General features: G+C 46.1%; 1 protein-coding gene across 5 annotated transcripts in view; it reads left to right on the forward strand.

The window, feature by feature from the left end:
- ST3GAL1 (ST3 beta-galactoside alpha-2,3-sialyltransferase 1) overlaps positions 1 to 12866 on the forward strand; it is a 103370-nt gene extending 90504 nt beyond the window's left edge. For all 5 annotated transcript variants that reach the window (XM_081918953.1, XM_081918952.1, XM_081918954.1 and 2 more), the window contains 3 exons: positions 1796 to 1841; positions 5293 to 5412; positions 7645 to 12866. In XM_081918953.1, coding sequence (XP_081775079.1) covers positions 1796 to 1841; positions 5293 to 5412; positions 7645 to 7818 — 340 coding nt within the window. In that variant the 3' untranslated portion in view covers positions 7819 to 12866. The remainder of the gene's footprint in view (positions 1 to 1795; positions 1842 to 5292; positions 5413 to 7644) is intronic.
- The last annotated feature ends 780 nt before the right edge of the window (positions 12867 to 13646 follow it).

The raw sequence follows: 13646 nt of genomic DNA on the forward strand, positions 1-13646 counted from the left end.
TATTCCCCCCCCTCTCTATTGTACCTTATTTATTTTGGGGGGGGGTGGAGGAGAAGGGGTCAGGCTTCCTTCCTTTGATCTCGCTGTCCGTGAAATGCAAGCGGCAGGAAGCAAGGCAACGTGAATGTCTGCATGTAATGCGATGGAGCAAAGGCTACAGAAATTTAGGCAGCTTACAGTGTAACAGAATCAAAGCAAACTTCCTGGACAGGATAAGCCCAAACCGAAGCGTTCATCAAAGGTTTCACGTTCCAGGGTTTTATTTGGGAATTGACAAAAGCCTCTGTTCTTATTAGCCAAGTTTAAGGGAATGGATTAGTCTCCCTTTGGTAAAGAAATGGATTTTAGCAACGGCTTCATCCAAACCAGAATGCCACATATATGGCAGGGAATTCTTTTCTGTAAAAAAAATAAAAAAATAAATGTATGTGTCTTTAAAAAAGGGGAGGGGGTTTCACAGCAGCCGTTGACTTTTTCTGGGGATGAAAGAACTTCTTCCTTGATCCACGGCAAACCTGAGTGTTCTGCCATGGAGGCAGGACAGACAGAACTTTGGTTGGGGAAAGGGGGGGCATTCTGTTGACTGACAGCTGTGAGGAGTAGAGGGAGGGAATGAACATTCCATGACATCACAGTAGCTTAGCCATTCAGGAACAAGGCATGTGGAGAGACATGGAGCTGCCAGTCTTTGCTCACCTAAGGTTTAATGCCCTTTCTGTGTTTAACTTTTGGCAAATTGACTATGGGCTGGAGGGATATAAAACAGTTGTGCTAGCAGAAGCCGGTGCATGAGTCCTGCTGGCACAAAGCCACTTCCGGGCCTGCCCCAGGAGGTGGGGTTGCGGGCTTCACGCCCACCCCACGTAGGCGGGGGCTGGCTCCAGCCCCCGCGAGAGCAGGGGATTCCCCGTCGGGCCTGCCCCCCCCCAGCCAGCCAATCGGCTGGGGGCGTGGCTTGCCCTATTTAGGGCCAGCGCGGAGGGGGCTCGCCCTCTTTTCGCCGGCTCGCCCCCACAAGTGGGGGTTTCTTGTATGTCCTGCACCCATGTGCCCTAGATCAGCTCTGGTGGGGCGAGGGGTCAAGAAAACCCCAGGACACCACATGGGGGAGTAGGGTATGCCATTTTAGGGAATTGAACTTAACTTTTAAAAATTTTTGGTGAGGAGTCTTAAAAATATGTGTGTTTTTTGGTGTGAGGAATTCAAATCAATTATTTTTGTGATTGGACAACATTTAGCTTGGTAAGTCTACGTTTGATGAAGAAGCATTGCTTTTGGAAAACCAAAGAATTTTTATTTTACCTTCTGAAAATGTCAGGTAATGCTAAATAAAAAAAAAAAATAAATATAATATTGATATATAATGTAACTACAGGTAACTTGGCAATCATTTTTAATGATTTCTGTGCCATTTTACACACATTTTACTTACCAGGCCAAACTAAATCATATTAAATGAACCAAAATATCTTTCGAATTCCCATGTCACACTTTTAGCATCCCCTCATTTTTTGGAATTTGAAAGTTGACAAATTAAACACGCCCTAATGGGAGTTTGCTCCATCTTCCAAGCAGAAGTGCACTGTGGCAGAATAGCGATCTGAATTCCTCCCTATATTTTGCAAACCTACAACCTCGGCATTTTAATTTAGTATCTCATTCATAAATGACATATATGCCAAGACTTTGGATTTAGAACTAAGGGTGGATGTTTTACTTTTGAATTATTTTTTACTGCATGCTGCACAGGGTGTACCTTGCTTTTACTGACTCACATATATATTTTCTTTGACAGCACATATATTCCAGTTCCACGCAAAATCAAAGTCAACAAAGGCAAGGTGAGTTATTGCTCTGATCTGGCCACAAAGTTCTTCCGTGTGTAAGCATGGGCTACATTCAGATGATCCTTCAAACCGTAGAATTGTAGAATCAGGAAAGATCGGCCCTTCAATGCAGGAATTTTTGCCCAGCGTAGGACTCAAAACCCACGACCCTGAGATAAGACTCTCATTCTCTACCAACTGAGCTGTCCAGCTGGCTAACCATAGATGGAACTTCTCTAAGATTTGCAGTGCTTGCTTACAAAGTTAGTTCCATTTTGTGTACATTTGAAAACATTGGCAGCATTAAGATAAATTCAGCAGTATAAATATGTTTTAATGAATGCAATAATGGAATGCTGAAGGGTTTGGTTTATATAAAATATGGATTTATATTATGCAGAATGAAACATGGAAGGAGAGGAAGGGAAGTCATTGATATTTTAAGGTTGTTTAAATGAATATTCTAAATTGTAACACACACACAACACAACACAAAACACAAAGTTAGTTCCATTTATGCATCACTTCCCTGGAAACACCTTGAAGCAACTGAGCAATAAAAGTATCAGCAGTAGAAAACTTACATAGAATAATTTCTTATATCAAAATGATTTCAAATCCAATATGGATACAATGTGGGATTAAAAGCCCCGGTTTAAAGGCTTGTTAAAAAAGGAAGTTTTTCAATAGTGGGGGTGCTTATCTGATATGCAGCAGGAAGAAATTTCACAGGACAGATGCCATCCCACCAAAGGTCCGATTTCTACACCACAAAGAACTCATAACCCACCTGCTTTCAGCAGCCAGAAACATCATAGCCAGACACTGGAGAGACCTGTCAGGAGTAAGCATGGACCAGTGGTACCAAATAGTATGGGAAACAGCCTTACTAGAAAAATTAACCAATAAACTGAAACTGACATGGGGACAAATAGAAGAAGACGCCTTCATGGTATGGCTCCCCTTTATCACATACACAACCCAACAAGACAATGACAAAAATCCACCAACAGCATACAAATCAATAGGGCTAACCTGACCCAAAACTCCCACCCACTCCACTCACACATGAAAACAAAGACCACCACAGCCAACCACAAATGGAACAACCACATCCTACGCCAACCCCAACCTCTCTCCCACTAAAGACACACAAGTGAACAGCAGAGAACCCGCACAAGCAACGCTGACAAAGCAGCGGTGGCGTGGCAGCAACGGGAGGTCCCATTAGCTAAAGTGATGCATCAGGTTAAGAATGGATCTCTGGTACAAATATTCCACAAGGCAGCACAGGTTTAGGACCAGAGTTTTCCTTCTCCTGGATGGGCTGCCTTTCCAGGTGGATGAGCCCCACCTGCCCCTCACTGCCCTCTACAGCACACTGCAGAAACCCCCTTCTTGACCGTTGGACCCACTATGCAATAGAATGTTTAGTCGCCTTATACTGAGTTGAGACTATAATAATAATAATTTCTTTTTTATACCCCACCCATCGGGCAGGGCTTCCTCAGCCACGCTGGGTGGCTTCCAACAGAATATTAAAATACTGTAATACATCAAACATTAAAAGCTTCCCTAAACAGGGCTGCCTTCAGATGTCTTCTAAAAGTCTGGTAGTTGTTCTCTTTGACATCTGGTGGGAGGGCGTTCCACAGGGCGGGTGCCACCACTGAGAAGGCCCTCTGCCTGGTTCCCTGTAATTTGGCTTCTCACAGCGAGGGAACCACCAGAAGGCCCTCGGTGCTGGACCTCAGTGTCCGGGCAGAACGATGGGGAGGGGGATGTTCCTTCAGGTATACTGGACTGAGGCCGTTTAGGGCTTTAAAGGTCAGCACCAACACTTTGAATTGTGCTTGGAAACATACTGGGAGCCATCTAGCTTAGTATTGTCTACACTGACTGGCAGCTGCTCTCTGTGTTTTTGTTTTGTGTTTCCTTAAAAGGGACATTCCCAGCTCCTACCTAGGGATGCTGAGAATTGAACTCGGGGTATTCTTCAAATAAAGCAGATGCCGTACTACACAGCCCCAGTACCTACTTTGCAATGAAACATTTAACAAAATGCATTTTAAAGGAGGATTTTTGTACAGGGGTTTTTTTTAATCTCTCAGGTGACTGTAGAAATGTGGTGAAATTGATTTATGAATGAACACATATAAAAAAGGGGGGGAACAGAAGAAAATTTACAGCTCCCTCCATCCTTACTACAAACCCCATATCATGTCAGGGGGAATGAGCCAAAGTTACAAAGGGGACTTGCAAAGTGATGCTGTTCAAAATTCCCACCCTGTAACCATAAGAAGAAGCAGGAACCAAGCTAGGAGTTCAGTAGCGTGGCTGCATCTCCACTTACTGGTGGTGATGGGAACTGCACATCTAGCATTTCCTTGAGCAGTTCGTTTATTGCAGAGCTTTCCAGACTGTGTGTTGTGACACGTCAGTGTGTCGGCTGCAGTGTGTAGGTGTGTCGTACGAACGCTGCTGGAATGTGGTCAGTTGAACCTCCGGTTTGCTAGTAAAACTGAATTAGGTAAAGGTAAAGGTACCCCTGCCCGCATGGGCCAGTCTTGCCAGACTCTGGGGTTGTGCGCCCATCTCACTCAAGAGGCCAGGGGCCAGCGCTGTCCGGAGACACTTCCGGGTCACGTGGCCAGTGTGACATCGCTGCTCTGGCGAGCCAGAGCTGCACACGGAAACGCCGTTTACCTTCCCGCTAGAAAGCGGTCCCTATTTATCTACTTGCACCCGGAGGTGCTTTCGAACTGCTAGGTTGGCAGGCGCTGGGACCGAGCAGCGGGAGCGCACCCCGCCGCGGGGATTCGAACCGCCGACCTTTCAATCGGCAAGCCCTAGGCGCTGAGGCTTTAACCCACAGCGCCACCTGCGTCCTGTGTCGCAAAATGATATGTGTCTAAAAAGTGTGTCCCCCAAGTTTGGAAAGCTCTGGTTTACAGTGGTACCTCGGGTTAAGTACTTAATTTGTTCCGGAGGTCCGTTCTTAACCTGAAACTGTTCTTAACCTGAAGTACCACTTTAGCTAATGGGGCCTCCTGCTGCCACCGCACTGCCGGAACATGATTTCTGTTCTCATCCTGAAGCAAAGTTCTTATCCCGGGGTACTATTTCTGGGTTAGTGGAGTCTGTAACCTGAAGCGTCTGTAACCCGAGGTACCACTGTATTGCCTGGGGCTGATAGGAGTTGGAGGCTGAGTCCAATAGCATTTGGAGGACCACGGGGGCCACTCGTGTTCTAAATGTTCTGACCCATCCTGGTTTTTACATGATAAGGCAGGTAAACAAATACATAAATTCTGATTTTGAAACCCCACCTTTTACTGCAATTTTGCACTTGAATTCAGCGACTTCTAACCTTGTCCAATTTTGTATCTTGTCTTAGCAACCTTTTTTGTGTCCGTGTTTTATCTGCAACCAAACTAACAAAGGCCTGTTGATTCATTCTGTGCAGATCCTGATTTATCACCCCTTCTTCATAAAATACGTTTATGATAACTGGCTGCTTCATCATGGGAGATACCCCTCAACAGGCTTCCTGTCAGTTATATTTGCTCTTCACATCTGCGATGAGGTAGGTGCAATGCTAGGGCTCGGTGTAGACATCATGGGAAACTGTGGTTTGCCACTATGCCAGCTCAAGAGGGAGAACGAAAGCTTCCACTTTCTAAACCAAGCCCAGATCCCTGGAGAGCTTGTGAGCATTGCAGACATCATAGAACCACCGCTTCCAATTCATGAGAAGTAATAGTGCCACTTTATTCAGCACATAATTCACATTCTCAATGAGATGTGAATATGGGCTAATTCTCCAAGTTCAGATGTAACCAAGTTCAGATAACCGAGCAAAAACGAAAGCTTCTAGCCTCCTCCTCACAGAACAAATGGGAGTGAACAAGGGTCACGCAGTTCATTTAAACAAACCACAGTTGCCGGATTCAGGAACTGTGGTTAGATTTAAATCAAAAGCAGAGGCTTTCAAACTCCTCCTTTGGCATGGAAAAGAAAATGAGAGAGAAGAGGGACCAAATAGTAAACTACTGGAGCAGACCTGTTCCTCACAACCACTGCGGTGAGGGGAAAAATAGATGCTGAATGTCAGTTCTGGGTTATTCAGGTACACAAGGATGCAGGTGGCGCTGTGGTGTAAACCACTGAGCCTCTTGGGCTTGCCGATCAGAAGGTTGGCGGTTCGAATCCCTTTGACGGGGTGAGCTCTGATTGCTCTGTCGCAGCTCCTGCCAACCCATCAGTTTGAAAGCACGCCAGTGCAAGTAGATAAATAGGTACTGCTGTGGCAGGAAGGTAAATGGCATTTCCATGTGCTCTGGTTTCCATCACGGTGTCCCGTTGCACCAGAAGCAGTTTAGTCATGCTGGCCACATGACCCGGAAAGCTGTCTGTGGACAAATGCTGGCTCCCTCGGCCTGAAAGCGAGATGAGTGCCACAACCCCTTAATTGCCTTTGACTGGACTTAACCATCCAGGGGTCCTTTAACTTGTTCAGGCACAGTGGTGCCTCGGGTTAAGAACTTAATTTGTTCTGGAGGTCCGTTCTTAACCTGAAACTGTTCTGAACCTGAGGTACCACTTTAGCTGCCGCCACGCAATTTCTGTTCTCATCCTGAAACAAAGTTCTTAACCCAAGGTACTATTTCTGGGTTAGTGGAGTCTGTAACCTGAAGCATCTGTAACCCGAGGTACCACTATACATGACTTAAACCTGATTCATTCATTCTTCTCCCACACACACAATTACTATCATGTGGTGGGGAGATTGGAGATATATTGGGAAGGTGAACCTCTGCAGTAGGGCTCCTTCTCTGCTTGGGGAGGGTGATGAAGCTGGGGTTGAGATGGAGTTGGAAGGGTCAAGAAGCTCGTTCCTGCTCTCCCCTCATCACATGAGCTTGCAGAGGGCTTCCATCCATGGAAATGGGGAAAGAGATTGAATACTATATAAGATACAGGTGGTCACCAACTTGGATGGCTTTAAAAGAGGACAAATTTGTGGAGGACAGAGCTATCAATACCTCTGAAAACTAGTTTCTGGGAAGTGGGGAGGGGCTCCTGTGCTCAGGTCAGCTTCATCTGGTTGACCACTTTGAGGCCAGGATGCTGGACTTAGATGGGCCTCTGGCATCATCATCATCATCATTATTTATTTGTACCCCGCCCATCTGGCTGGGTTTCCCCAGCCACTCTGGGCGGCTTCCAACAAAGTTTAAAAATACAGTGGTACCTCAGGTTACATACGCATCAGGTTACAGACTCCACTAACCCAGAAATAGTACCTCGGGTTAAAAACTTTGCTTCAGGTTGAGAACAGAAATTGTGCCCTGGCAGCGCAGCGGCAGCAAGAGGGCCCATTAGCTAAAGTGGTGCTTCAGGTTAAGAACAGTCAGGTTAAGAATTAACCTCTGGAACGAATTAAGTACTCAACCCGAGTTGCCACTGTACATTAAAATGTCACACATTAAAAACTTCCCTGAACAGGGCTGCCTTCGGATGTCTTCTAAATGTCAGGTAGTTGTTTATCTATTTGACATCTGGTGGGAGGGCGTTCCACAGGGCAGGCGCCACCACCAAGAAGGCCCTCTGCCTGGTTCCCTGTAACTTGGCTTCTCGCAGTGAGGGAACCTCCAGAAGGCCCTTGGCTCTGGACCTCAGTGTCCGGGCAGAATGATGGAGGTGGAGACGCTCCTTCAGGTATACTGGGCCGAGGCCGTTTAGAGCTTTAAAGCAGAGCACTTTCTACATTGAAGGCCGAGACTTCTTCAGTGTTCTTTTCTCTTGTCCCCCGCAGGTGGACCTTTACGGCTTCGGAGCCGACAGCAAAGGGAACTGGCACCACTATTGGGAAAACAACCCATCAGCCGGGGCTTTCCGCCAGACGGGCGTCCACGACGGGGATTTTGAATCCAACGTAACGTTGACTCTTGCCTCGGTCGACAAAGTACGCTTTTTCAAGGGCAGATGACCCCGGTCACAGGGAGCGCTGTGATTTCTGACTTACGGGGAATACAGAGACTTTTGCCGAAACAAAAGGGGTCTCGGAGTTGACTGTATCTCATGCCTTAGCCGAAAAAGCCAGGGACGACCGCCGGGTTGCCGATTGCAAGCGGCATTGCTGGGTTCCCGAGATTTCTTTACCAACGTTTGAAGGATGTGGCAGGATTCCTCTTCCTGCTTCGTCACTCTCCCTTTCGTGAGACATTTCCACTCTGTAAATCTTGCCTTGTGCAAGTTAAAGGAAACTAAAGTTAGATCCCGACCCCTAACCCCCTTTCGTCTTTCTGAGAACGCCTATCTTGAGCTTTCATTTTCTCTGGGACCGAAAACACAGCGAAAGAAATGCTGGATTTCATTCCTGACAACAGTGGATGTGAAACACCCTCTCCGTTCACAATTACCTCAAAAAGGAGCTAATTCTGTTTTTTATCTTCTCCTAGAAGCAGCGTCCTTGCAAGACCTCTGAGCTCCCATACTGCATTATGATCAAGTGTGCATTTGTCACCAGCCGGCAAAAATTGACACCAGCTTTCGCTGAGATTCCTGCATTGCAGGGGGTTGGACTAGATGGCCCTTGGGGGTCCCTTTCAACTCTAAAATATTATGATTCTATTATTCCATTTGCCAAGAGCTGGGAATTTTGAATGAAACACTTTCCAGTTATTACTGTGGATTTCCCCTCCCCCCCCCCCCCCCGTGTGAAATGTATTTGCTCTTCTTCATAGCCATAATTAAGGAGGGAAAAGATTTGGGGGTGGGTTTGAAAATGAAGATATAAGAAGCTGGAGTAAACTAGTCACTATTGTTTACCTTTTAAAAATGTCTTTCTCGCCGCTTTCGACTCTGCTACCAATCAGAGAAATGAAGTTATTTTTATATCTCTATAAATTTTTGTCATTGACATGTGCCTTTCTGAAATATCAAGAATATAAAAGGGAGAGTCGTTTTGTCTTGTTCGGCTCTCACCGAGACTGAAATCTCTCGATTAAACCTTTTTTACATATATATATATAGGGAAATAACTGACCAAAGTTCAACGCTACTTACCGTCATCATTTTTTTTATCGACAGCTTTCTTCAGTCTACTTGAAAGGTTCGCGAGCAACAGTCAGGTTTCGGTTTTGTTTATGAGAGAGAGAAACGTTTTTGCCTTATTTTAAAAGAATGTGGGTTTTTTTATTTAAAAAAGAAGATTTTTGGGGGCTTCTGTTTTTTACTTCTGTGGTAGGTGGCTCCTGTGTGAAATTGTCCTGAAGTGGAAGTAAATTGTCTCCACCTCAGGAGGCTATTGTTCAAGGGCTACATCAGAGAAGTGAGCAGATGTGAGATCCATGGCCAGGGAATGGGATTACTTGGGCGTAAGTCCCCAGCGAACTCCATACAGCTTACTTCTGCGCAGGCAAGCAAAGGATCGCGCCGTCAGGAACCTTATAAACAATGAAAAGAGGAAAGGATGATCTCCACAGTTGACAAGGCCCTTAAGCGAAGGTGACGGGAAGAGATTGGGCTGGAACGTTGTAGAAAGCATCCTCTTCTGGAGAATGAAGTGAGGGGAAGCCGTCCTTAATGAAGCATTTGCCACAGGAACTAATTGTGAGACTGTGAGGAAGACGGCCGTGTGGCGGTTTCAAGAAAACGGTGATGGGCAGATCCACGTTAAAGTCGCCTCGTGCCGCTGGTCGTGGGACCTCTTGAGGGGACTTGGGGTGTGTGTGTCAGAGTGATTCTTTGTCCTGAAAATCCAGGTGGTTATGCTACCTTCTTATTTCCTTTTTTTAAAAAATAAAAATAGTGCGTATCTATTTTAATTGTCGCTATAAAAAGGAGAGCGAAACCCTTTCTGGAAAACTCTCCGACAGATCTCGTGCAAGGCTTTTTAGTTCTCACGGGCAACCCACATCCGAGGATAAACACAATTATTATTTTTAAATAAATAAGAATGCATAAACCAGCTGCATTTCAGCAGGAAGGGGACGACGTGGGGATCAGGATGGTTGCTTTTTCCTCAAAACAAGAGCGGCCAGATTTAAGGACGCCTCTTGAAAACTTGCCATTTGACCCTTAGCCCCAGTGGGTTGCCGTCATTATTTTCACGGCGCAGGTGTAGTTCAAAACCTGTTCTAAACGGGTGCCGCAGCAAGGATATTATTGTCTGCCCCAGAATCGTTTCGATTCCCTGGCAGGGTTGCCAGTTACTTTTGCCCGCCTCTGCGCCTGTGCCTTTCACAGCAACATGATCCGCAAGCGGCTAATTCTTATCTGCATATTGTGGGAAGCGTCGCCTGCAGATCTGGGTCACTGCTCAAAATGCACAAGAGCAGGCCAGACTGTCCCAATTAATTGGCAACCCTATTTTACAGACTGGAAATAATGTTTTTTTCAACTTCGTACTCTGATCTTATAGGGTCGGAACAACATCCAAATAAGTCAATTTGTATTTAGCACCCGAGGAGGACTGAGCTCAGAGGCACTTGATATGCATGTGAAAGATTCTAGTTTCAGTCTCTGATGTCCCGTTCCCCTTTAAAAGGAACTTTGGTTCATCATTGCATGAGATGTGGAAAACCTTCCCTACAAAGACAGAAAGAACTGAGGCACATGGCTTGGTTTTGGTGGTGCACTTACCCTGAGCACAATCTGGGACTGGGTCAGAATTGTGAAATTGGCTTAATTTATTCCTTGTTCCGGGACGCGGGTGGCGCTGTGGGTTAAACCACAGAGCCTAGGACTTGCAGATCAGAAGGTCGGCGGTTCGAATCCCCGCGACGGGGTGAGCTCCCGTTGCTCGGTCCCTGCTCCTGCCAACCTAGCAGTTCGAAAGCACATCAAAGTACAAGTAGATAAATAGGTACCACTCTGGTGGGAAGGTAAACGGCATTTCTGTGCACTGCTCTGGTTCACCAGAAGTGGCTTAGTCATGCTGGCCACATGACCCGGAAGCTGTACTCCAGCTCCCTCGGCCAATAAAGCGAGATGAGCGCCACAACCCCAGAGTTGGTCACGACTAGACCTAATGGTCAGGGGTCCTTTACCTTTACTGTATTCCTTGTTCCAGTATTTTGAGGGGTTTTTTTTAATCAAGTATGTGAATATATGTATTGTGTTTCTTTAAAAAAGAAAGATAAAAAGTTCTAGGTTGGTAGGGAGAATGAAAACATATGGAAGGCAGTAATGAAGGAAGGACAGAAAGTGGAAGTTCGTAGGAAGGAGGAGATCTCCTTTGAGCACACAGATGTCCCGATCACAGAATGTCCCTGTAAATATCCGAGCAGGCAGAAACGGTTATGGGTTTTCTCACTTAGCCCTGAGGGCTGCAGGTTGTGTGTTTGGGTGTGTTAGCAACCCCTGCTCTCTAGAGAGGGGCAGAGACTGCACTGTCCTCACTCAGTCTCAGTGAGAGGTCAGATTGATGCCTTTGTTTCCCACAAGGAGACGTCCAACTGGGAAAGCTTTCCCTAAGCTCCCAAATGTTGTGATGAGAAGCAGCTTCCCCGGTTGGATTTCTGCCTGTCCTGGCACAAGACCCCCTTCCAGAAAGCGGAGACAAACTGCCACCCTTAGCCCAATCAAACTACTCACCAGCCCACCTCAGCAGAGCTTGGAGCGTAAGAACATAAAGAAAACGTTCTCAAACAGCTGCTTATTTGGCTATCCTCCATAATGTTTTCTTCTTCTTCCGGAACCTGTGGTATTGTTTTTTTTTTTTAAGGAAAGAAATCACTCTTAAGAAACTTGTTGACTTATCGTTTTTAAATCAAGGTGTGTTTGTTGGGTGGGTATAATTTCTCGCCCTTCTCCCTTCCCTGTTGGGTCATGTTGCTGCTTTTTGCAGAATTTTCTTCTACATTCTGCTTATACTTCTGGTGTCTGGTTTGGCAAGGCTGCGAGTTCCCAAGCAGCTCAGGCACACGTACCCAAAAATCCCTTGCTTCAACATTTGAGCCTTTAAAAAGCAGGCAGGGCTTTGGGTATTGTTTGGAAATGGGCTCCCAGCAAGCAGGTCCAGTGGTCACAGACCAGCCCTGCTTTAATGGGTGAGATTCAAGTCCAGTAGCTTTCGTAAGCATTCAGAAAGTGCATGTTCTCCCCTTGGCTGAGAAGGAGGAGACTGTGTCTCTCTTTACCTCTAGGCGGCAAAGCCAGCATTTCTCACTTTTCTGATACCAGGTGATCAGTGATTTATTGATTAAAAATGGAAGCTAATATGACAGTCAAAATGAAAAGTGTTTTCTCATTTTCCAGCAAAACTCTAGTAACCAGTAACACTCTATAGCTGTCTTCCTGCTATGATCACAGCGAGGGTTACCAACTTTATATATATATAAAGTAGGTGTGTGTGTGTGTGTATATATATATATATATATATATATATACACACACACCTACTTGTGCTCTTGTGCCTTTAACAACAACTTGAACTGGAGGCAATGGGCAGATGCATTGAACTCAATTGCCTAATTTAAATCCATTTCAACAGGGTCTGCCTGAGTTGTTGGCTGCAACTTTCCATTCTGCACAGAAGCTTTTACCCACCAATTATTTTGAAGGTGGAGCGGGTGTTAAAGGCAGAGGAGCAGGCCTAGATAGGTTTCCTGATCAGTTGGTGACCTTAATCACAGAAATGTCGGTGGGGGCAAGGGTCAGGTGCCAGACCCTGCAAGCTCCCCTTTTGAGGAAAGAACTGTAGCTCAAAAGTAGAGCTTTGCATACAAAAATACCTGGTTCAATTACTGGTGTTGCCCAATAGCGCTGCAGTGTCCCTGCTAAATTATCTTTTTAAAGTATTTATTTGTAGGTGTGGGTGTTTTGAGCAAAGCCAAATTTCTTTGACACTTGTCTCCAGGGTTGTCGTCAAAGTCTTCTTTTCATCTATCTTTCTTATACTACTCTTTATATGATCACTTTTCTCTCTCCAAATGAAGGATCACTTTGTTTTATTTGGCGACATCTTATTTATTGTTGAGGTTTTCAATACGATGCAAATGACTTCAAATAAATTTTTGTATTGTAATCACCCATCCCTCTCGAAGGCCTCTTTATTAGACTCGGTGTCTGATTAAATAAATTGTGCTCGGTGGCCGCAGGAGCTTTCGGTCCGTTAATTGGTTAAATTGTTCGTTGAGTGTGTGGCAGCTGTGAAGAATCAGATTCCGTGCTATGGGTTGTTAGGAAAGGAACTGAAAAGAAAACTGCCAATATAGTGATGCCGTTATACAAATCTACGGTGTGACTGTATTTGGGGATTGGTAGCAGGGCGATGAACAGGGGTTAGTGAGCTGGGGGTGTATGTGGCAGAGAGAAATCAGAAGCAGGCTGGAGAGGAGGGGGTGTCAAGAGGCAGAGAATAGACAGGCTGCTGCAGAAGCCAGGGGGGTCTTCCCATCCTGAAACCAGTTCCCCTCCCTGCTGGTCTCCCAGGACCAGTAGCGGTCTGAAGAGCAAGGAGCAGAAACAGACAAGACTACAAAGTCTCAGATTGCTGGAGAAGGACCCAGGGAAGGAGGAGACTTAGAGAATGACCGCTCACCACATTAAATGGGGGGGGCGCCCTTTGCGTGGACGCGCGCAGCCCCCCTGGACCCTGTGTGGCTTCATTAGCATAGGCTTGGCTTCGCCTTCCCCCAGGTGGGATACCTGGAGGTCTCCGCCTACCTCAGTTGTCCAATCCCGCCCGGGGAAGTGTTGCCAAGGAGACCAGGCCAGTTAGGGGAGGGTCTACCTGACCACACAATAGAGGGAGGATCTTACCTGGGAATCTTCCGTTGGCTCCAGAGCTTCCCCTGCATTGGCAGCTAT

The sequence above is a fragment of the Podarcis melisellensis genome, assembly GCF_964234715.1.
Source record: "Podarcis melisellensis genome assembly, chromosome: 7".
In the NCBI taxonomy this organism is placed as follows: domain Eukaryota; kingdom Metazoa; phylum Chordata; class Lepidosauria; order Squamata; family Lacertidae; genus Podarcis; species Podarcis melisellensis.